The sequence below is a fragment of the Dasypus novemcinctus genome, chromosome 12 (genome assembly GCF_030445035.2).
Source record: "Dasypus novemcinctus isolate mDasNov1 chromosome 12, mDasNov1.1.hap2, whole genome shotgun sequence".
NCBI lineage: Eukaryota > Metazoa > Chordata > Mammalia > Cingulata > Dasypodidae > Dasypus > Dasypus novemcinctus.
In genome coordinates, this window is record NC_080684.1 from 16,552,873 (window position 1) to 16,575,179 (window position 22,307).

The 22,307-nt window shown below is 39.1% G+C and overlaps 1 protein-coding gene across 6 annotated transcripts in view; it reads right to left on the reverse strand.

Moving 5' to 3' along the window:
- The window catches only part of SENP1 (SUMO specific peptidase 1), a 93,041-nt gene that overhangs the window by 16,144 nt on the left and 54,590 nt on the right, over positions 1-22,307 (reverse strand). Inside the window, exon 15 of one of the 6 annotated variants that reach the window (XM_071218810.1) lies at positions 6,360-6,566. The exons of the other annotated variants lie outside the window; for them this stretch is intronic. Within the exon in view, the coding sequence (XP_071074911.1) occupies positions 6,444-6,566 (123 nt within the window). The 3' untranslated portion in view covers positions 6,360-6,443. Of the gene's footprint in view, positions 1-6,359; positions 6,567-22,307 lie in introns of those variants that run through there. 6 annotated transcript variants of the gene reach the window in all.

Sequence of the window (22,307 nt, forward strand, 5' to 3'; positions counted from 1 at the left end):
GAAAAGCCGCCCAGCGTGAAAAGAAAGAGCAGCCTGCCCAGGAATGGCGCCGCCCACACTTCCCGAGCCGCTGACGACAACAGAAGCGGACAAAGAAACAAGACGCAGCAAATAGACACCAAGAACAGATAACCGGGGGGGGGGGGGGGGAATTAAATAAATAAATAAATCTTTAAAAAAATAAAAAATAAAAAAAAAATAAAAGGAATATATCAGAGCCCCAGAAGAGAGAGAGGCTTTGAGACAACTAATCAATTAAATGCACACAAATTTCCAAAATCAAATGAATGAATTGAAAGACAACATGGCTAAAAAGATAAACAACATTGAGAAGACTCTGAGAGAGCACAAAGAAAAATTTGAAAACCTGAAGAGAAAAATAAAAGAACTCATGCGAATGAAAGACATGACAGGTGAGATAAAAAACATATTAGGAAAGCGGATTTGGCTCAACAGATAGAAAGTCTGCCTACCACATAGGAGGAGGTCCAGGGTTCAAATCCAGGGCCTCCTGACCCCTGTGGTGAGCTGGCCCACTAGCAGTGCTGATGCATGCAAGGAGTGCCCTGCCACACAGGGGTGTCGCCCGCGTAGGGGAGCCCCACGCACAAGGATTATTGTGCCCCATAAGGAGAGCCACTCTGCATGAAGAAAGTGCAACCTGCCCAGGTGTGGTGCTGTACATGGAGAGCTGATGCAGCAAGATGACACAACAAAAAGAGACACAGATTCCTGGTGCCACTGACAAGAATGCAAGCAGACACAGAAGAACACAGAGAGAATGGACAGAGAGAGCAGACAACAGGATGGGAGGAGAGAAATTTTTAAAAAAAATCTTAAAAAAAAAAAAAACAAATCACATGAGAGGGAAGCAGATGTGGCTCAAGTGACTGGGCTCCTGCCTACCATATGGGAGGTCCAGGGTATGATAACTGGGGCCTCCTGGTGAAGGCAAGCTGACCTATGTAGACAGCTGGCCTGAATGGAGAGCTGGCCCATGCAGACTGCTGGCACACGCGGCGAACTGGTCTGAGCAGAGTACTGGCCTGCGTGGCAAACTGGCCCAAGCAGAGAGCTGGCGCAGCAAGATGAGGCAACAAAAACAGACACAGAGGAGCGACAGTAAGAAATGCAGGGGAAACGGACTTGGCCCAGTGGTTAGGGCATCTGTCTACCACATGGGAGGTCTGCGGTTCAAACCCTGGGCCTCCTTGACCCATGTGGAGCTGGCCCATGCGCAGTGCTGATGCATGCAAGGAGTGCTGTGCCACGCAGGGGTGTCCCCCGTGTAGGGGAGTCCCATGCGGGAGGAGTGCGCCCCGTAAGGAGAGCTGCCCAGTGCGAAAGAAAGTTCAGCCTGCCCAGGTATGGTGCTGCACACATGGAGAACTGACACAACAAGACGACATAAAACAAAAAGAAACACAGATTCCAGGAGCCGCTAATAAGGATAGAAGCGGTCACAGAAGAACATGCAGCAAAAGGACACAGACAGCAGACAACCGGGGGGGGGGGGAAGGGGAGAAAAAAAAAAAAATAAATCTTCACTAATATCGATGAATGTGAATGGCTTAAACTCCCCAATCAAAAGATACAGGCTGGGGAAGTGGACTTGGCCCAGTGGATAGGGCATCTGTCTACCACATGGGAGGTCTGCAGTTCAAACTCCAGGTCTCCTTAACCCGTGTGGAGCTGGCCCATGTGCAGTGCTGATACATGCAAGGAGCACGGTGCCATGGGGAGCCCCAAGCGCAAGGAGTGCGTCCTGTAAGGAGAGCCGCCCAGCACGAAAGTAAGTGCAGCCTGCTCAGGAATGGCGCCACACACACGGAGAGCTGACACAGCAAGATGATGCAACAAAAAGAAACACAAATTCCCGTGTCGCTGACAACAAAAGAAGTGGACAAAGAAGAACACGCAGCAAATGGGCACAGAAAACAGACAACCAGGGTGGGGGGGAGAGGGGGGAGAAATAAATAAATCTTCAAGAAAAAAAAGAAGAAATCAAAGTGGGGAATTTACTACTGATGCCACAGAAATAAAAGGGATCACAAGAAGATATTATGAGAAACTGTGTGCCAACAAATTAAGACAACCCAGATGAAATGGACAAATTCCTTGAAACACACAAACAACCTACACTGATGCTACAAGAAATACAAGAACTTACCAAAACAATCACATTTAAGAGATTAAATCAGTCATCAAATATCCCAAAAAAAGTAAAGTCCAGGACCAGATGGCTGCACAGGTGAATTCTACTGAGAATTTTCAGAAGAATTAAACCAATCCTGTTTAAACTCTTCCAAAAAATTGAAGAGAAGGCAAAATTACCAAATATATTTTCTGGAGCCAACATCGCCCTAATACCAAAGCTGGATAAAGACACAAGAAAAGAAAATTACAGACTAATCTCTATAATGAACATAGATAGAAAAATTCTCAGCAAAATACTTGCAAATAGAATCCAACAGCATATCAAATGACATATACACCGTGATCAAGAGGGATTTATTCCTGGTATGCCAGTTTGGTTCAACATAAGCAAATCAATCAACATAATGTACTATATTAACAAACTGAAGGAAAAAAAACACATGATCCTCTATATTGATACAGAAAAGGCATTCAACAAGATAAGGCATCCTTTCTTAATGAAAACACTTCAAAAGATAGGAATAAAAGGAAAATTATTCAATATGAAAAAGGGCAGGGAAACGGACTTGGCCCAGTGGTTAGGGCGTCCGTCTACCACATGGGAGGTCCGCGGTTCAAACCCTGGGCCTCCTTGACCCGTGTGGAGCTGGCCCACGCGCAGTGCTGATGCGCGCAAGGAGTGCCCTGCCACGCAGAGGTGTCCCCCATGTAGGGGAGCCCCACGTGCAAGGACTGCGCCCCGTAAGGAGAGCCACCCAGCGCGAAAGAAAGTGCAGCCTGCCCAAGAATGGAGCCGTCCACACTTCCCGTGCTGCTGACGACAACAGAAGCGGACAAAGAAACAAGACGCAGCAAACAGACAACCGGAGTGGGGCGGGGGGGGGGGGGGTAGGGATTAAATAAATAGATAAATCTTAAAAAAAAAAAAAAAAAGGGCATATATGAAAAACCCATTGCCAACATCATACTCAATGAAGAGTGATTGAAAGTGTTCCCCTCTATTTAGTGATCAGGAACAAGACAAGGATGCCTACTGTCACCACTGTTATCCAACATTGTGCTAGAATTTCTAGCTAGAACACTTAGACAAAGACAAAGACAAGATAAGGCATTCAAATAGAAGAAATAAAACTCAGCATTTGCAGATGACATGATCCTATATTTAGAAAATTCTGAAATGTCTATAACAAAGCTACTTGAACTTATTAATAAACGAGTTCAGAAAAGTAGCAGGATACAAGATCAAAATGCAAAAATTGGTAACATTTCTGTACACTACTATTATACAATCTGAGGAGGAAATCGGGAAAAATTTCCATTTACAATACCAAAAAAAAAAAAAAAGAAATATCTAGGAATCAATTTAATGAAAGAAGTACAGGATCTAGATGCAAAAACTACATAACAATGCTATAAGAAATCAATGAAGACCTAAACAATTGGAAAGACTTTCCGTATTCACCAATCAAAAGATTAAATATCATGATGATGTCAATCCTACTTGAAATGATTTATAGATTCAATGCAATACCAATAAAATTCTAACAGCTTACTTTACAGAAATAGAAAAGGCAATTATCAAATTCATTTGGGAGAGTGTATCCAAATAGCCAAAGGCATTCTAAAAAAGAAGAGTCATGTGGGAGGAATTTCACTGCCTGGCCTTGAAATACATTACAAAGCCACTGTGGTTAAAACAGCATGGTATTGGCATAAAAATGGGCACACAGATCAGTGGAATAGAACTGAGAATCCAGAAATTAGCCATCACCTCTACAGCCAACTCATTTTTGACAAATCTAGCAAAGCCATGTTAACAGGACAAAACAGTCTCTTCAACAAATGGTGCTGGGAAAACTGGATATCCATAACCAAAAGAATGAAAGAGGACCCCTCTCTTGCTCCCTATACAAGAATCAGCTCAAAATGGATCAAAGACCTAAATATAACAGCCAGGACCATAAAACTACTAGAAGAAAACATAGGGAAACATCTTAAACATCTTGTGGTGGGTAGTGGTTTCTTGGACCTTACACCCAAAGCATGAGCAACGAAACACTGATAAATGGGACCTCCTCAAAATTAAATACTTTTGCATGTCACAGGACGTTGTCAAAAGATTGAAAAGGCAGCTGACTCAATGAAAGAAAATACTTGGAAATCACATATCTGATAAGGGTTACTATCCATGATATATAAAGAGACGTTACAACTCAACAATAAAAAGACAAATGACCTGACTAAAAATTGGGGAAACACTTGACTAGACATTTGTCCAAAGAAATACAAATGGCAAAAAAACACATTAAAAACATGTTCAACACCACTAGTGATTAGGGAAATGCAATCAAAGCCACAATGAGATATCTTTTCACACCACTATTAAAAAGACAGAACTACAAGTGTTGGAGAGGATGTGGAGAGAAAGGAACATTTATTCACCATTGGTGGGAATGTAGAATGGTATAGCCACTGTGGAGGACTGTTTGGCAGTTCCTAAAAGAGCTGAATATAGACCTGCCACATGACCCAGCAATACCACTACTGGGTATATACCCAGAAGAAGTGAGAACAATGACATGAATAGATATCTGCACACCAACGTTCATGGTGGCATTATTCACGATCGCCAAAAGATAGAAACATCCCAGGTGTCCATCAACTGGTGAATGGATAAACAAAATGTGGTGTATTCACATGACTGAATATTATGCAGCTGTAAGAAAAAATGAAGTCATAAAGCATATGACAACACAGATGTACCTGGGGGTCATTACATTGAGTGAAGCAAGTCAGACAAAAAATAACAAATACTGTATGATTGAGCCACTATGAACTAAATATATTGTGTAATATTATGGAGTTAATAAATTGAATATGGGTTACTAGAAAGTAGAATGAGGTTATAGAATGGAAAACTGAGGGTTAACTTGTAAAGAATTGATTAAAAAAAGGATATATGTTAATCTTTAGAAATGAACAGAAAGGGTCAAAGCACAACATATGTTTGTAACTAGCAGTACTATTATGTAGGTATGACAGTAGTTTAAAGGGAAAGTCTAAGGTCTGGTATATTACTAAAAGGAAGGCTAAAAATGTAACATGAGAATGCATAGCATAGGAATACCGCATGTGAAATATGAATATGGGTAACAATGCATATATAAGACCATTTTTCTTTGAAAGTGAACTAATACATATTACTATTACAAGATGTTAATATCAGATAAAAAAAATCATCCGAGTGAAAGAAACCAGACACAAAATACTATACATTGTATGATTCCATTTACAGAAAATACAACTATAAATCAATTTATAAAGATGAAATTAGATTAGCGGTTATATAAGGCTGGGGAAAGACAGAGGGACTGAGAGGTGACTTCTAAGGGACATGGGATTTTTCTTTTTAGAGTAATAAAATTGCTCTAAAATCTTTTGTGGTGATGAATGCACAACATTGTGTTTACACTAAAAGCCAATGATTATACACTTTGGATAGATTATATGGTATATGAATATATCTCAATAAAAGTGCTTAAAAATAAATAAGTAAATGTGTAAGAATAGCCAGAAATAGCAGCTGTATGGCAGGGAAAGCATAGAAAGATTAAGAGGTGAAGAATTTTCTTGTTTGTTTTTTTGTCTGTTTTTTGCTTATTATATCATCATTGAAATAATGAAAATGCTCTATGACTGGAGTAATGAATGCACAACTATGTGATTATACTGATTTGACATTTCGGATGAACTGTATGCTTTATTACTATTTATCAATAAAATTGATTTGTTTAAAAAAAAACCAAAAATACCAACAAAAATTGCCAACCATGCATTTTATATCTGGCAAGGCTGTCTTTCAAAAATGAGGCAGAGATTAAGACATTCCAGAGAAACAAAACCTGCAGGCGTTTAACACAATAAGAATCACCCACAAGTAATGCTAAAGGGAGTTCTTCTGACTGAAAGGACACTAGACACTGGATCCAAAGTGGCAGAAATAAATAAAACCTCTGATAAAGTCAACCTATGGTATAAATACCAGTACTACAGTATTGTATTTTTTGGTATGTGATTTCACTTTTTAATTCTTATAGGTTCTAAAATACAAATGCATAAAAAGTCATGATAAATCCATGGTTTTGGACAATTTATAATGCTATACTCTGTAACAAGTACAAAAAAAGGTGCGGGGATAGTGAGATATACGAGTGGTATGGGTATACACTATTGAAGTTATGTTGGTATCAAATCAAACATGATTGTTATAGATTTAGGATACTAACTTATAGCCCCATGGTAACCACAAAGGAAGCATATGAAAAATATATATGGGGAGCAGATATGGCTTGAGCAGTTGAGTGCCTGCTTTCCACATGGGAGGTCCCAGATTCAATCCACAGTGCCTCCTAAAAACAAAAAAACAAACAACAAGCAAACAAATGAAAAAACCAACTCAGGGGAGCCAATGTGGCTCAGTGACTGAGGGCTGGCTTCCTGCATACAAGGTCCTGGCCCTGGTACCTCAGAAAAAAAAATCTATATATTTTTATGTAGATATAAAGAAAGAAATGAGAAGGGACTCAATATGGTAGAATACAAAGAACCAAATAAATATGGAAGAAGGTTACTATATACTATTAAAAGAGGACATCACAATTATAAATATATATGCACCTAATGACAGAGTGTCAAAATCTATGAATTAAATATTAACAGATTTGAAGGAAAAAATAGTTCTAATAATCAGTAGGAGACTTAAATACATCACTTTCAATAATGGATAGAACATCTAGACAGAAGATCAAAAGGAAATAAAGGACTTGAAAGATTCTATAAACTAGCTAGACCTAACAAATATATAGAACACTTCATCCAACAACAGCGGAATACACATTCTTCTCCAGTTGCACATGGATCATTCTCCACGAAAGACCATATTATTAGGTCACAAAACAAGTCTTGATAAATCAAAAACAGTGATATCATACACTGTACTTTCTTTGATCACAGAGGAATGAAGCTAGAAACCAATAACAGAAATGGAAAATTCATAAATATGTGGAATTTAAAGAATACCCACTTAAAACCAATGGATAAATTCTGGGGTTCGTTTAGAACTTTGAATTTTCCCAGAGAAAGACAGGCTGGCCATGAAGAAAAGAAGCAAGCTGCAGCAATATCAAAGCCCTTGAAGGATCCTGAAACCACTCAACTTTTTTTTACTGCAAACCCCACCCTCCCTAAATCAAGTTGGATGGGAGGAAATGAATACTGAGTTGGCCTTTGTTTTTAAAGAGACTTTCTGATCCACTGAGGCCCCCCAAATAATTGAGTTTTGGGTTCTGGTGGATGGTTTTTTCCTCTAAAATTTTAGCCCCCTTCCCCCTGAGCCTGAGGTGCTGACATCGCAAAAAAATTGTATAGCAAGTGTCAAATTTTCAAAAACCAGTCTTGCAACAAGAAATCATTATTTCCTGTTGTGAAACCAAAAATGATGAGAGGAAGAATGAGATCATAGAACAAACAGAGCTGGAGAAGGACTGATCCGGTCACTCGATATCCATTAAAAATGGGCCTTTGGGGGAAATGGACGTGGCTCATCCAAATGGGCTCACATCTACATTATAGGAGATCCAGTGTTCAATGCCCAGGGCCTCCTGGTAAGGGCAAGCTGGCCCACACGGTGAGCTGGCCCATGTGGCGAGCTGGCCCACACGGAGGGCCGGCCCACGCGGGAATGCGGCCCTGCAGAAAAGAGCTGCCCTGCGTGGGCATGCCGCCTCAGGCAGGAAAAGCCACCCTGAGCAGGACTGCCGGCCGACAGGGAGAGCTGGTGTAACAGGATGACACAAGAGACAAAGAGGAGAGAAAATAAGAAGACAAAGTAGAATAGGGGATCTGAGGTGGCACAAGAGAGTAATCGCCTCTTTCCCACTCTGTAAGGTCCCAGGATCGGTTCCCAGAGCCACCTAATGAGAATACAAGCAGACACAAAAGAACACACAGCAAATGGACACAGAAAGAAGACAATGGGAGAAGGCAGGGAGGGAGAAAAAAATAAAAATAAATCTTTAAAAGGGGCCTTTGGGTCTAAACTGTCTTGTTCTTGCTCCCCTGCCACCTGCCTCCTCCTGCAGGGTGCTGGGAGGGGCCAGCAAGTGAGGATTTCCAAACTGCCAAAGCCATCATGTTTGCTCTTGATAAAGAGGAATGGCTACCTTCCTCTGGTTAGCAGTCTTCAAAAGGGTTAATGAGCTCACATACAAAAGATGGTGGATCCTGTTGCCCCTAAAGCCTTACTTCTTTGTGACACAAGTAGGGGTGTCTTTCTATTTGCCAGATTAATAAGCAATCTGTACATAAAGATCACAGGGTAATAAGACAGGCAGAGAAATAGCTGGCTATGACAATATTTTCTAATTTCCTTTGTGATTTATTCTTGTGACCCACTGGTTTTTGTTTTTTTTGAAACACAAATATTATCTTAAGCAAATTAAATTAAAATTTGAGACGACTTAATAATTTGCTTGAGATAATACCCGTGTGTTTAAAACAGGTGGCAATGTGGGAATAAAAATTGCAAGACACTTAATTTAGGGCGAAATATAACTTAGTGCCAGGACATTTAAGATAATAGTTGGGAAATTAATGTCTTGTAGGTTGCATAGGTTATTTAAAAGCAAAAAAAAAATGACTAACATTTTAACTTGATATATTTTGGAGGGGTATACGTTGGGAAATGTGGAATTCAGGAGTATAACTTTAAAAGCCATTTAGTACAACTGAATGCTAGTTTCTAAAAGATGGGTGTCATTAAAAGGAATTTTTTTCTTCCCTGCTTCAAAAAAACAAAAAACAATAAACAAAAACCAATGGATCACAAGAATAAATCACAAAGGAAATTAGGAAATATCTTGATACAAATGAAAACATACCAAAACTTAAGGGATTCAGCAAAGGCAGTGCTGGGTTTCGTCCCCAATGTCTCCTAAAGACAAACAACCTCAAACAACAAGTAAACAAATGAAAAAACCAATTCAGGGGATGTGGCTCAGTGGTTGAGTGCTGGCTTCCCACATATAAGGTCTGGGGTTCAATCCCCAACCCTGGTATCTCAAAAAAAAAAAAAAAAAGTTAGAAAACTATGAGTAGATGGAAGCTCCTCAACACAATAAAGGGTATATATGAAAAATCCACAGCTAACATTATACTCAATGATAAAAGACTGAAAACTAAGATCAGGAATAATTTAAGGATACCCACACTTAAACCACTGCTGTTATTTCTTTTTAAAGATTTATTTTTATCTCTTTCCCCTCCCCCCCCTGCCCCCCGGTTGTCTGTTCTCTGTGTCTATTTGCTGCATCTTCTTTATCCGCTTCTATTGTTGTCAGTGGCATGGGGATCTGTGTTTCCTTTTGTTGCATCATCTTGTGTGTCAGCTCTCCATGTGTGCGGCACTATTCCTGGGCAGGCTGCACTTTCTTTTGTGCTGGGCCGCTCTTCTTACGGGGCGCACTCCTTGCACATGGGGCTCCCCTACGCGGGAGACACCCTGCGTGGCATGGCACTCCTTGCGCGCATCAGCACTGCGCATGGGCCAGCTCCACACGGGTCGAGGAGGCCCAGGGTTTGAATTGCGGACCTCCCATGTGGTAGACGGACGCCCTAACCACTGGGCCAAGTCCACCGCCAAACCAATGTTATTTAACACTATAAGTTCGAGTCACAGCAATTAGGCAAGAAAAAGAAATAAAAGGCATCCAAATTGGAAAGGAAAAATTAAACTTTCCCTATTTGCAGATAACAAGATCCAATGTACAGAAAATCCTGAAAAATTCACAATACTATTACTAGAGTTAAAAAACAAATTCTGGAAAGTAGCAAGGTACAAGATCAACATGCAAAAATTAGCAGTGTTTCTATACATCAATAATGAACAATCTGAAGAGGAAATCAAGAAAAAATTCTATTTACAATGCAGTGAATAGAATCAAATACCTAGGAATAAGTCTAACCAAGGGTATAAAGGACTAGCATGTAGAAAACTACCAGACATTGCTAAAAGAAATTAAAGAAGACCTAAATAAATGGAAGGGTATTCCATGTTCATGTATTGAAAGACTAAATACTGTTAAGATGTCAATTCTACCCAAAGCAATTTACAGATTTAATACATTCCCAATAAAAATTCCAAAAGCCTTCTTTGCAGAAATGGAAAAGCCAGTCATTAAATTTACACAGAACGGGAGAGACCCCAAATAGGAAAAAACATCTTGAAAAAGAAAAACAAAGTTGGAGGTTCACACGTCTCAATTTTAAAACTTATTACAAACCTACAGCAATCAAAACAGCATGATACTAGTCCATGCATGGTACTATATGACTAATAGGCCATGGACTCAATATGAGTATTCAGAAATAAACTCACATCTATAGCCAACTGATTTTTGACAAAAGTACCAAGACCACTCAATGGAGAAAGAATAGTCTCTTCAACAAATAGTGCCTGAAAAACGGGATATCCACGTGCAAAAGAATGAATGTGGGCCCGTTCAAACAATACACAAAAATTAACTCAAAGTGGATCACAGACTTCAATATAAGCACCAAAAATATAAAACTTCTAGAAGAAAATATCTATAACCATCTCTGGGATCTTGTATTAAGCAATGGTTTCTTAGACTTTATAAGAAAACAACAAAAGCAAAAAGAGGTAAATGGGACTTCATCAAAATTTAAAACTTTTGTGTATCAAAGCCTTCAACATGAAAATAAAAAGACAACCTGGAGAACAAGAGAAAATATTTGGAAAACACATCTAATAAGAATTTAATATACAGAATATTTAAAGAAATCATATAACTAAAAAACAGAAAGACAAGCAATCAAATTGAAAAATGAGAGGCAAGATGGCATTTGAGTGAGTACACCCTTGTCATCTCTCCTGCAAAGGACCGGCTGAGTGGGGATGGAATCTTGCTGGAGCAGGCTGTTTTGGGAACCTACAAAGCAGGAGGTGTCTGGGCATGGATCTGAAGAGACTCCAACAAAAGTAGTGCTTGCTCAAGGTAAAACTCTGAGTTTCTAACACAGTCAGAAGCTGCGGGAAGGCAAAACCCTTCCCCCTAGGGCTGAGGGCTACGGTATTCACTGAAAACTGCCGAATACACAGCAGCGTTCCTAAGCCACATGTTCCCAAAATGCATAATACCCAAGCCTGTGTTCACTGAACCCCTGTAACCCCATTCCACAGACCCATGAACCCCAAGTTAGCATTATCCTGGGCCTCAGTTTCCCAAACCCAGGATTCCCTGAAATCTGGCATTCCCCTAGCCCTCTGGCCCTGGACTAACTCTGGGAATGGGAGTGTTTTGGTGGGAGGTGAAGAGGGCCCTGAGGAGTGCAGGTTCAATTTTCTTGCCTCTCTCCCCCACTTCTACTTGAGCTTGGAGGAGCATACCAGCTGACTTGAGGAGAGCCTAGGAAAAGAGGAGAGGTGAATTTAATGAGAGAGCCCAATTTACCTAAATGCCCTGGGATAGGAAACTTGGTCTGGGAAAGGTGGAGTCAGAAAACTAACTAGCCCTTCTATAGCACACCTAAGGGAGAGGGACAGTAGGATGTGCTTTACAGGTTTCCAATAGGATATTTAGGGTTCCTGGCAAGGTGGGTGCTCTTTCTCAAGAAAATAAGAGTCATTTTCTGTGGTGAGTTGGTTCACCAGGGACCCATTTGAATCTCCTATGGGACCCCTCACACAGTCTTCCTGCTGCCCTGGGAGAGAGGGAAGAGAGGAAGAGAGAAAGGGGGAAGGTAAGACTCCTAAGCAGTTTATTTAAATGCAAAGAGGATTCCTTGCTTGAGGCCTTGTCTGATCTTTTTTTGTCGGTTTGTTTTCTTGTTTTCCTTCCTCTTTATTCCCCCAAAGCCCTTTTTTCTTTTTTTTTCTTTTTCTTGCTGGCTTCCCCCCTCCCCCCTTTTTTTTCTCTTTTCTTTTTTAATATTAGGTGCTACAGGCAGCATTTCTTATTTGCTATGCTTCCTCATCCTCAATTTCCCCTTTTCTGTGTGTACTGATTTTGGCTACCAACGCTATCCCTTTTCCTTAACATCTTTCTATTCTCCATCATTTATTGTTTCTCTTACATTGCACCTATCTTTGTTTAACCCCCAATTTCTATGACTCTTTATTTCTAATACCTCTATACTGTTGTCTATCCTTTATTCACTCTTTATATTATTGTCCTTTCTTTTCTCTTTCCCTCTCTCCTGACCACACTGGCCTTTTAATTCATTTTATATTCCTCCCCATATTTAGTTTACTATCACATTATAGATACTTCACTTTTCTTACTGTTACAACTCTACACAGCTTACATGAGTTTAATATCCATTCTCCTAGATCTCACATGGTTCTTCTAACATTTACTATCAATACTACTATTATACTTTTCCTTTTCTTACCCCTTTTGCTTTCTCTGGCTCTAATATTTTCCTTCAAGGGAATCTAGCCAACAACAAGGAAATAGAATAAGAAGAACAAAGTGACAAAGAGAAGACTTAACATGCACACAAAAACAACAACTAATTAAGTCCCCGAGATAGACGAAGAAGCTAATCAACTGAATAAACCCATCAAGATAAAATGATTACCAGAAATCAACAAAAAACTACAAACCATACCAATAATCAGGAAAACATGACCCAATTCAATGAACAAACTAAAAACCAGGAAGAGGAATGGAATGTTGAACAACTAATCAAAGCTCTCAAAACATGTATCATGGACCAATTTAATGAAGTTAAGGAAGAGATTAAGGATATTAAGAAAACACTTGGAGACCATACAGAAAAAATTGTAATCATACACGAAAAGATTATGGATATGATGGTGATGAACAGCACAATTCAAGAAATCAAAAATATACTCTTGGCAAATAACAGCAGATTTGACGAGGCAGAGGAAAAAATTAATGATGTGGAAGACAGTACATCTGAAATCAAACAGTAGAACTGATTGATAAAAAGATAGAAAAAACCCAGCAGGGATTTAGGGACCTAAATGACAATACAAAATGCACAAACATACACATTATAGGCATCCCAGAAGGAGAAGAGAATGGAAAGGGGACAGAAGGACTGTTGGAGGAAATAATGGCTGAAAACTTCCCAAATCTATTGAGGAAGATGGATGTACATGTCCAGGAATCACAACGCATCCCAAACAGCATAAATCCCAACAGGCCTACCCCAAGACATATAATACTTGTCACATTATCCAATGCTCAAGACAAAGAGAACATACTAAAAGCAGCAAGAGAAAAGAGAACCATCACATACAAAGGTGGCTCCATAAGATTAAGTGCTGATTTCTCATCTGAAACCATGGAGGCAAGAAGGTAGTGGTAGGACATAGTCAAGGAACTAAAAGAGAAGAATTTCCAAACAAGAATACTCTATCCAGCAAAGCTATCATTCAAAAATGATGGAGTTCAAAATATTCATAGATAAGCAGAAACTAAGAGAGTATGCCAACAAGAAACCTACCCTTCAAGAAAGACTAAAGGAAGTTCTGCAGGAGGAAAGAAAAAAACAGGAGAGACAGACTTGGAGGAGAGTGTAAGAACAACTGAAAAGACAAAAAGAGAGAAAAAAATCAAACAAAATATGACAAACACAAATCCAAAGAAAACATGGCTAATGTAAACAATTCCTTGAAAGTAATAACACTGAATATCACTGGATTAAACTCACCTGTTAAGAGAGACACAGACTGGGAGACTGGATAAGGGAATATGACCCATCTATATGCTGTCTACAAAAAACACATCTTCGACCCAGGGATTCAAAGAGATTGAAAGTGGAGAGCTGGAAAACAATCTTACAGGCAAACAATAACCAAAAAAGGGCAGAAGTAGCTATATTAATATCAGACAAAATAGACTTTAAATGCAAAACAATTGTGAGAGACAAAGATGGACACTACATTTTTAGTGAAAGGGATAGACTTTCAAGAAAGTGCCCCTAACAAGGGCACCTCCAAATATACGATAAAAACACTGGAAAAACTAGGTGAAGGAATAGATGCCTCTACAATTATAGTGGGGGACTTTAACACACCACTATCACCACTGGACAGAACATCTCGAAACAGAATCAATAAAGAAACAAAGACTTTGAACAATGTATTAGAGGATCTGGACCCAAAAGACACATACAGGACTTAACACCCAAATACAGCAGTCTTCTCAAGTGCATATGGATCATTCTCCAAGATAGAACACATGCTAGGCCACAAAGAAAGTCTCAATGAATTCAGAAAGATTGAAGTCACACAAAATAATTTCTCTGACCACAGTGGAATGAAGCTGGAAATCTGCAACGGTCAGAGACCCAGATTTGGAACCAAGATACAGAAGTTAAACAACACACTCTTAGAAAAACAGTGGGTCAAGGAGGAAATCTCAAAACAAACCAATAACTACCTTGAAATTAATGAAAATGATAACAGAACATATCAAAACTCATGGGATGCAGCAAAAGCTGTACTGAGAGGGAAATTCATAGCCATAAATTCATACCTCAAAAAAGAGCTAAAATTGAAGAAATAGCTGCACACGTGGAGGAATTAGTAAAAAAACAACAAACTAACCTCAAAGGAAGAAGAAAGAAAGAAATAACAAAGCAGAACTAAATGAAACAAAATAAGAAAGCACTCGAAAAAATAAAACAAAGAGCTGGTTCTTTGAGAAGGTCAATAAAATTGACAAACCCTTAGACTAACAAAGAAAAAAAGAGAGAAGATACAAATACACAAAATAAGAAATGAGAAAAGGGATATCACCACTGACCCCACAGAAATAAAGATTATCGTAAGAGGATACTTGAAAAACTATACTCCAACAAGAAGGACAATTTAGAGGAAATGGACAATTTCGTAGAAACACATAAGCACCTATATTGACGAAAGAAGAATTGAAGATCTCAACAAGCAAATCACAAGTAAAGAGATAGAATCAGTCATTAAAAACCTCCCAACCTTATAAGAAGAGACCTGGGCTAGATGGCTTCACAGGTGAATTCTACTAAACATTCCAGAAAGAACTAACACCAATCTTGCTTAAACTTATCCAAAAAATCGAAATAGAAGGAATATTGCCTAACTCATGCTATGATGCCAATATTACCCTAATGCCAGGCCAAACAAAGACACCACAAGAAAGGAAAATTACAAACCAATCTCACTAATGAAACTAGATGTGAAAATCTTCAACAAAATACTTGCAAATCATATTCAACAACACATGAAATGAATTATACGCCATGTCCAAGTGCAAGGATGGTTCAACATAAGAAAATCAATTAATGTAATACACCACATAAATAGACTGAAGGAAAAAAAATCACATGATCATATCTATAGATGCAGAAAAAACATTTGACAAAATACAGCAACCTTTCTTGATAAAAACACTGCAAAACATCAGAATAGAAGGAAATTTTCTGAACATGATAAAGGGTACATATGAAAAACCCACAGCTAATATAATTTACAATGGTGAAATCCTACAATCTTTCCCTCTAAGATCAGGAACAAGAAAAGGATGCCCACTATCACCACTTCTATTTAACACTGTGTTAGAAGTATTTGCTCGAGCACGGAGGCAAGAACCAGAAATAAAAGGCAGCCAAATAGGAAAGAAGTCCAAATTTCAGTATTTGCAAATGACATGATTCTGTACATAGAAAGCCCTAAGAAGTCTACAACAAAGCTTCTAGAACTTATAAATGGGTTCATTAAAGTCACAGGTTATAAGATCAATATGCAAAAATCAGCAGCATTTCTGTATACCCATAATGAGCAATCTGAGGAGGAAATCAAGAAGCAAATACCATTTACAATAGTAAATTAAAAAATCAAACACCTAAGAATAATTTTAACTAAAGATGTAAAAGACTTATACACAGAAAACTATACAACATTGTTCAAGGAAATCAAAGAAAGACCTAAATACATGGAAGAATATTCCCTGTTCATGGATAAGAAGACTAAATATTATTAAGATGTCTATCCTACCAAAACTGATCTACAGATTCAGTGCAATCCCAATAAAAATCAACACAGCATTTTTTAATGAACTAGAAAAACTAATTATGAAATTTATTTGGAAAGAGGCCCTGAATAGCCAAAGACATATTGAAAAAGAAAAATGAAACTGGAGGAATCAAACTACCTGACTTCAGAATATACTAGAAAGCTACAACAGTGAAAACAGCATGATATTAGCACAAGGATAGATTACGGACCACTGGAACTGAATTGAGAGTTCTGATATAGATCCTCATATAAACACCCATCAGATAATTTGACAAGGCCACCAAACCCACTCAACTGAGAGAGAATGGCCTCTTCAACAAATGGTGCCTGAAGAACTGGATATCCATATGCAAAAGAATGAAAGAGCATTACCATCTCATACCTTATACAAAAATCAACTCAAGACAGATCAAGGGCCTAAATGTAAGAGCCAGGATCACAAAGATCTTGGAAAACAATGTAGGGAAACATCTACAGGACCCTGTAATGGGAAATGGCTTCATGAACTTCACACCCAAAGCACGAGCAGCAGAAGAACAAATAGATAAATGGGACTTCCTCAAAATTAAAGCTTTTTGCACCTCAAAGGAGTTTGTCAAGAAAGTGAAAAGGCAGCCTACCCAATGGGAGAAAATATTTGGTTAAACATATATCTGATAGGAGACTAATACCCTGAATATATAAAGAACTCCTGTATCTCGAAAATAAAAAAGACAACCCATTTTAAAAAATGGACAAAAGATTTGAACAGATGCTTCTTGAAAGAAGAAATACAAATGGCTAAAAAGCACATGAAAAAATGCTCAAAATCACTAGCTATTATGGAAATGCAAATCAATATTACAATGAGATACCATCTTACTCCCATAAGACTGACAGCTATCAAAAAAACCTAGAAGACTACAAGTGCTGGAGAGGATGTGGAGGAATGGGAACACTCATCCACTACTGGTGGGAATGCAGAAGGATCCAGCCATTCTGAAGGACAGTTTGGTGGTTTCTCAAAAAACTAGCTATTGATTTGCCATATGACCCAGCAATTCCACTGCTGGGTATATACTCAGAAGAACTGAAAACAAGGACACAAACAGATACATGCACACCAATGTTCATAGCAGCATTATTCACTATTGCCAAAAGTTGCAATCAATCCAAATGCCCATCAACTGATGAATGGATAAATAAAATGTGGTATATACATACAATGGAATACTACTCAGCTGTAAGAAGGAATACAGCACAAACACATGGGATAACATGGATGAATCTTGAGGACCTTATGTTGAGTGAAACAAGCCAGGCATTGGCCAAAGACAAATACTACATGACCTCTCTGATATGAATTAAGTAAACCAAGCTGTCTCAGAAACCTAGAGATTGGATGATAGGCTTAAAGGAAGTTGGGGGGGAAAGGAAGGCTGCGAGCTGATGCCTACATGGGTGAAATCTATGATAAGCTGGAGGTAAGTATTTGTACAGGGAAGGGATAAGATGGGGGCATAGGGATACCTTTGGGTGGGGCTTTGAGGGCTTGATGGGGGCTAGGGTTGGGAGGATGGGCCAGATGGCCCAAGGAATTGGGGGGAAGGCTGGGGGGAACAGTTGAACATAGGAGATTGTCAGGTATGTGGCTGAAACTATAATGTTGAGAAAACTCTTTAGAAAATATAATAAAGAAAGTTTACCTGGTTTAGGTGCTTAAGGGGGGGAATCTGGCACAGGGGCAGGCTTCTAGGAAGTGTGTGAGTACTCATTTTGTCATAGTGTGATATCATTGGGTGGAGACCCATACAATGAGTGGGAAGGTGTACCCATATCCTGGGGAGACCTGATATTCTCAAACAGAGGAAATAATGTCTCTTGAGAGAATTGGTGGCTCCTAAATGGGTTAGGACAGTCTAGTATGTCAAGCCTTCAGCATTGTTGCAAGTATCTGTGAATCTGGTCCTTCAAGTAGTGAAGATTGTCACTATGGGCCCTGAGGGCAGGGGAGAGGGTTATAGAATAGATGGAATCAGAGTAACTGGGGAATTTCCACAAGATCATGCGATGATGGCTATAGGACATGTTAAATCACACCAAAAATGTAGAAAATTGTACAGTCTAAAATATAAATCATAATGTAAACCAAAATGGAACCATGTTTGAAAGCTATGTTTCAATATCTGTACAACAGCTACAGCAAACACAACATGAACATGTAAAAAGATCATTGCTGAGGAAGGGGGAAAAGGGTTTGACGTTGGATATACAGGAGTCCTCTATAATGTGTATGTGAATTACTGTGATCTAAAACTTTTGTGAAGACAAAATTAAAAATTAGAAAAAAAAAGAAAGGATGTAGGCACTGAGGAAGAAATGAAAAAATTGCCTTGCCACTGTATATAAAGGGGAACACCTATTGCAGTGATGAAAGGCAAAATGTCAAAAACAAAGCTTTAAAATATTTTTCATTTTTTAATATGTCAATTTACTTTTTTAGTTTTTCTAAATTAGTATGTATTCTATTCTAATCTTTAAGCCCATCACTATATTTCATTTTCCTATTAACTGAATTTGGCAATATACTAGACTTCATTTTTGAAGAAGTTTTGGATCACAGAGAGGTTCAGCTATGGCAGTGGAGAAACACTGGTGTGGCATGTTACTGATGGGGGGGGCACATGACTGGGAGGGAGTTCTCCAGGGCATGTATATAGGGTACATAAAAATGTTCAGATATATGTTGGTATTTCATAGTAGTTATAGGTACAAACGACAACTGAGGGAGTGCTGAGTTCCTACCCAGGGGAGCTCTGTCACATTCCCCAATGCAACAGCAGCAATCCTCGAAATGCAATGACAAAGACCAACGAAGAAGGATGGTCCATCGATGAGCCCTGGATATCGATGACTATGCTTATGAGCCTGTGTGTCTGAAATATGAACTAGGCCTAGAGCTGCAGGGTGCCTAAGAGTTACCTCATCAGAGCCTCCATGTTGCTCAAATGTGACCACTCTCTAAGCCAAATTCAGCATGTAAATGCATTACCTTTCCACCAGTGTGGGGCATGACTCCCAGGGATGAGCCTTCCTGGCACAGAGGGATTATTACCAGTCACTAACTGGTGATGCAACAAGAAAGAGATATTGAATAAAAAGGTCAACTCAGACCAGCAGAATATCTCAGCCTACATGTAGGATCATGTGTTAAAAACTGCTTTTTGACCTTGAATAAAAGGGGAAAATGGCAAAGACAAATGAATTTATATGGCTAAGAGTCTTCAAAAAAGAGTCAGGGCAAGTGGACTTGGCCCAGTGGTTAGGGCATCCGTCTACCACATGGGAGGTCCGCGGTTCAAACCCTGGGCCTCCTTGACCCATGTGGAGCTGGCCCATGCACAGTGCTGATGCACGCAAGGAGTGCCCTGCCACGCAGGGGTGTCCCCTGCATAGGAGAGCCCACGCACAAGGAGTGCACCCCGTAAGGAGAGCTGCCCAGCGCGAAAGAAAGTGCAGCCTGCCTAAGAATGGCGCCGCCCACACGGAGAGCTGACATAACAAGATGACGCAACAAAAAGAAACACAGATTCCCGTGCCGCTGACAACAGAAGCGGACAAAAGAAGATGATGCCGCAAACAGAGAGGACAACTGGGGCGGGGAAGGGGAGAGAAATAAATAAATGAATAAATCTTTTAAAAAAAGAAAAGTAGGGAGGTTCTCAGAGGAGTTGCGCTTATGCATGCCTCAGGAGGACCCCAGAGATAGCCAAAGTAGATACAACCCCAGGTACTGGTTCTCCTGAGGGTTACAGAGACCCATCCTTCTATGGTCATGGCAGATGGTTCAGGGGTTCAGGGGTTCAGTGCCGTGTCAGTGGGCCCTACTTTGGAATTTATGTTGCTGAGTGTGATGGAGTTGGACACAGATATGATCTTTCTACACATGCCTCTTTTGTCATTTTTAATGAACCTGTGGTTGGTGCTAGAGATGGTGTATACTCCAGAGACTTGAATCTCTGGACTGCCCATGGGCCAGCTCGGCCCTGAGCCTCAGCAGAGTTGCAACTCCTACCCTCTGGTTCAATGGACTTACCCAGGTCAGCTAACAGAGAGGTGAAGATGGTCAACCACCACACCAGGTAATCAAGAGTGCCTACAACTGCAACCAGAGGAACTGCATCCATCATCCATGTGGAATCTAAGCCCCCTCTCGATATAGAGGTAGAGTGGCCATCCCAGGGTCCAGAGGATGGACCCTGAGGAATAAAATATGGATAATAGTGGACTTACTGATATTCTACTATGGAACTATTATCACTAGTAATGGAAGAAATTGTAGCACTGATGTGGAGAAAGTGGCCACGGTAGTTGCTGAGTGCAGGGAGAGGGAAGAAGAGATGTGATGGGGCATTTTCGGGACTTGGAGTTGTCCTAAATGATATTTCAGGGACAGATGCTGGACATTATATATCCTGCCATAATCCACTGAATGTACTGGGGGAGAGTGTAAAGTACAATGTAAACTATTATCCAAATGTGCTCCAAAATGTGTTCACCGAGTACAATGAGTGTGCCACAATGATGGGGGAGGTTGTTGATGTGGGAGGAGTGGGGTGAGGAGGGATAGGGGGTATATAGGAATCTCTTATATTTTTGGAATGTAATATTTTTTTGTGATCTATGTATCTTCAAAAAAATACAATTAAAAAAATGGATGGGATGGGGGGTGTAGACTGGGGTATATGGGAACCTCTTATGTTTTTTAATGTAACTTTTTGTGTCATCTATTAACTTTAAAAAAAGATAATTAAAAAAAATTTTTTTTATACTGAAAAATGAGCAAAAAGACTTGAATAGACATTTCTCCAAAGAAGATACACAAATGGCTAAAAAGCACTGAAAAGATCCTCAACATCATTAGCCACCCTAGAAATGCAAATCAAAAGCATAATAAGATATCATTTAACTAGAATGGCTACTATTAAAAAAATAGAAAAGTACAAGTGTTGGACAGGACATGGAGAAACAGAAACACTCTTTCACTGTTGGTGGGAAGATAGCTGGGTTGTTCCTCAGAAGAATTAACATATGACCCAACAACCCCACTTCTAGGTTTATATTGAAAAAACCTGAAAGCAGGGAGTCAAACAGATATTTGCACACCTATGTTTATAGTGGAATTATTTACAATGGCCAAAAGACAGAAGTAACCCAAATGTCCATCAACAGATGAATGGATAAATAAAATGTAGTGTGAACATACAATGGAATATTATTCAGCCACAAAAAGGATAGTCAGATTTATGTGATAACATGGATGAATCATGAAGATATCACATTGCGTGAAATGAGCTAGACATAAAAGGTCAAATATACGATCTCACTGATAGAAAATAACAAAAAAGGAAATTCATGGAGTCAGAAACTATAATATGTCTGTTGACAGGATGGGTGCAGGAATGAGGAGTTAATACTTAAATTACAGAGTTTCTATTTGGATTGATGGAAAAGTTTTGGTAAGGTGCAGAAATGAGGAGTTAATACTTAAATTACAGAGTTTCTATTTGGATTGATGGAAAAGTTTTGGTAAGGGATGGTGGTGATGGTAGCATAATAATGTGAATAAAATGAACAGAACTGAATTATATGTTTGAATGTGGTTAAACAGGGAAATTTTGGGTTAACTGTACGTTACTAGAAAAAATATTTTAAAAAATAACAGAAACGAATGTATAACACAAACAGAGAACTCTATTATAAACCATGGACTGTAGTTAACAATTATAATAATATTTTTTCATCAGTTGTAACAAATATACCACACTAATGCAAGGTGTTAATAATGGGAAGGAGTATATGATAATTCTATTTTCTGCATGATTTTTCTGTAATCTTCCAACTTCTCTAGTTAAAAAGAAAAACAAAAAACACAGGACTCTACAACACCAAACAACACTGGATAAACAGTAAACCCTAATGTAAACTATGGACTATAGTTAATAGCACAAGTATACTAACAATATTCTTTCAACAACTGTAACAAAAATACCACACTAATGCAAAG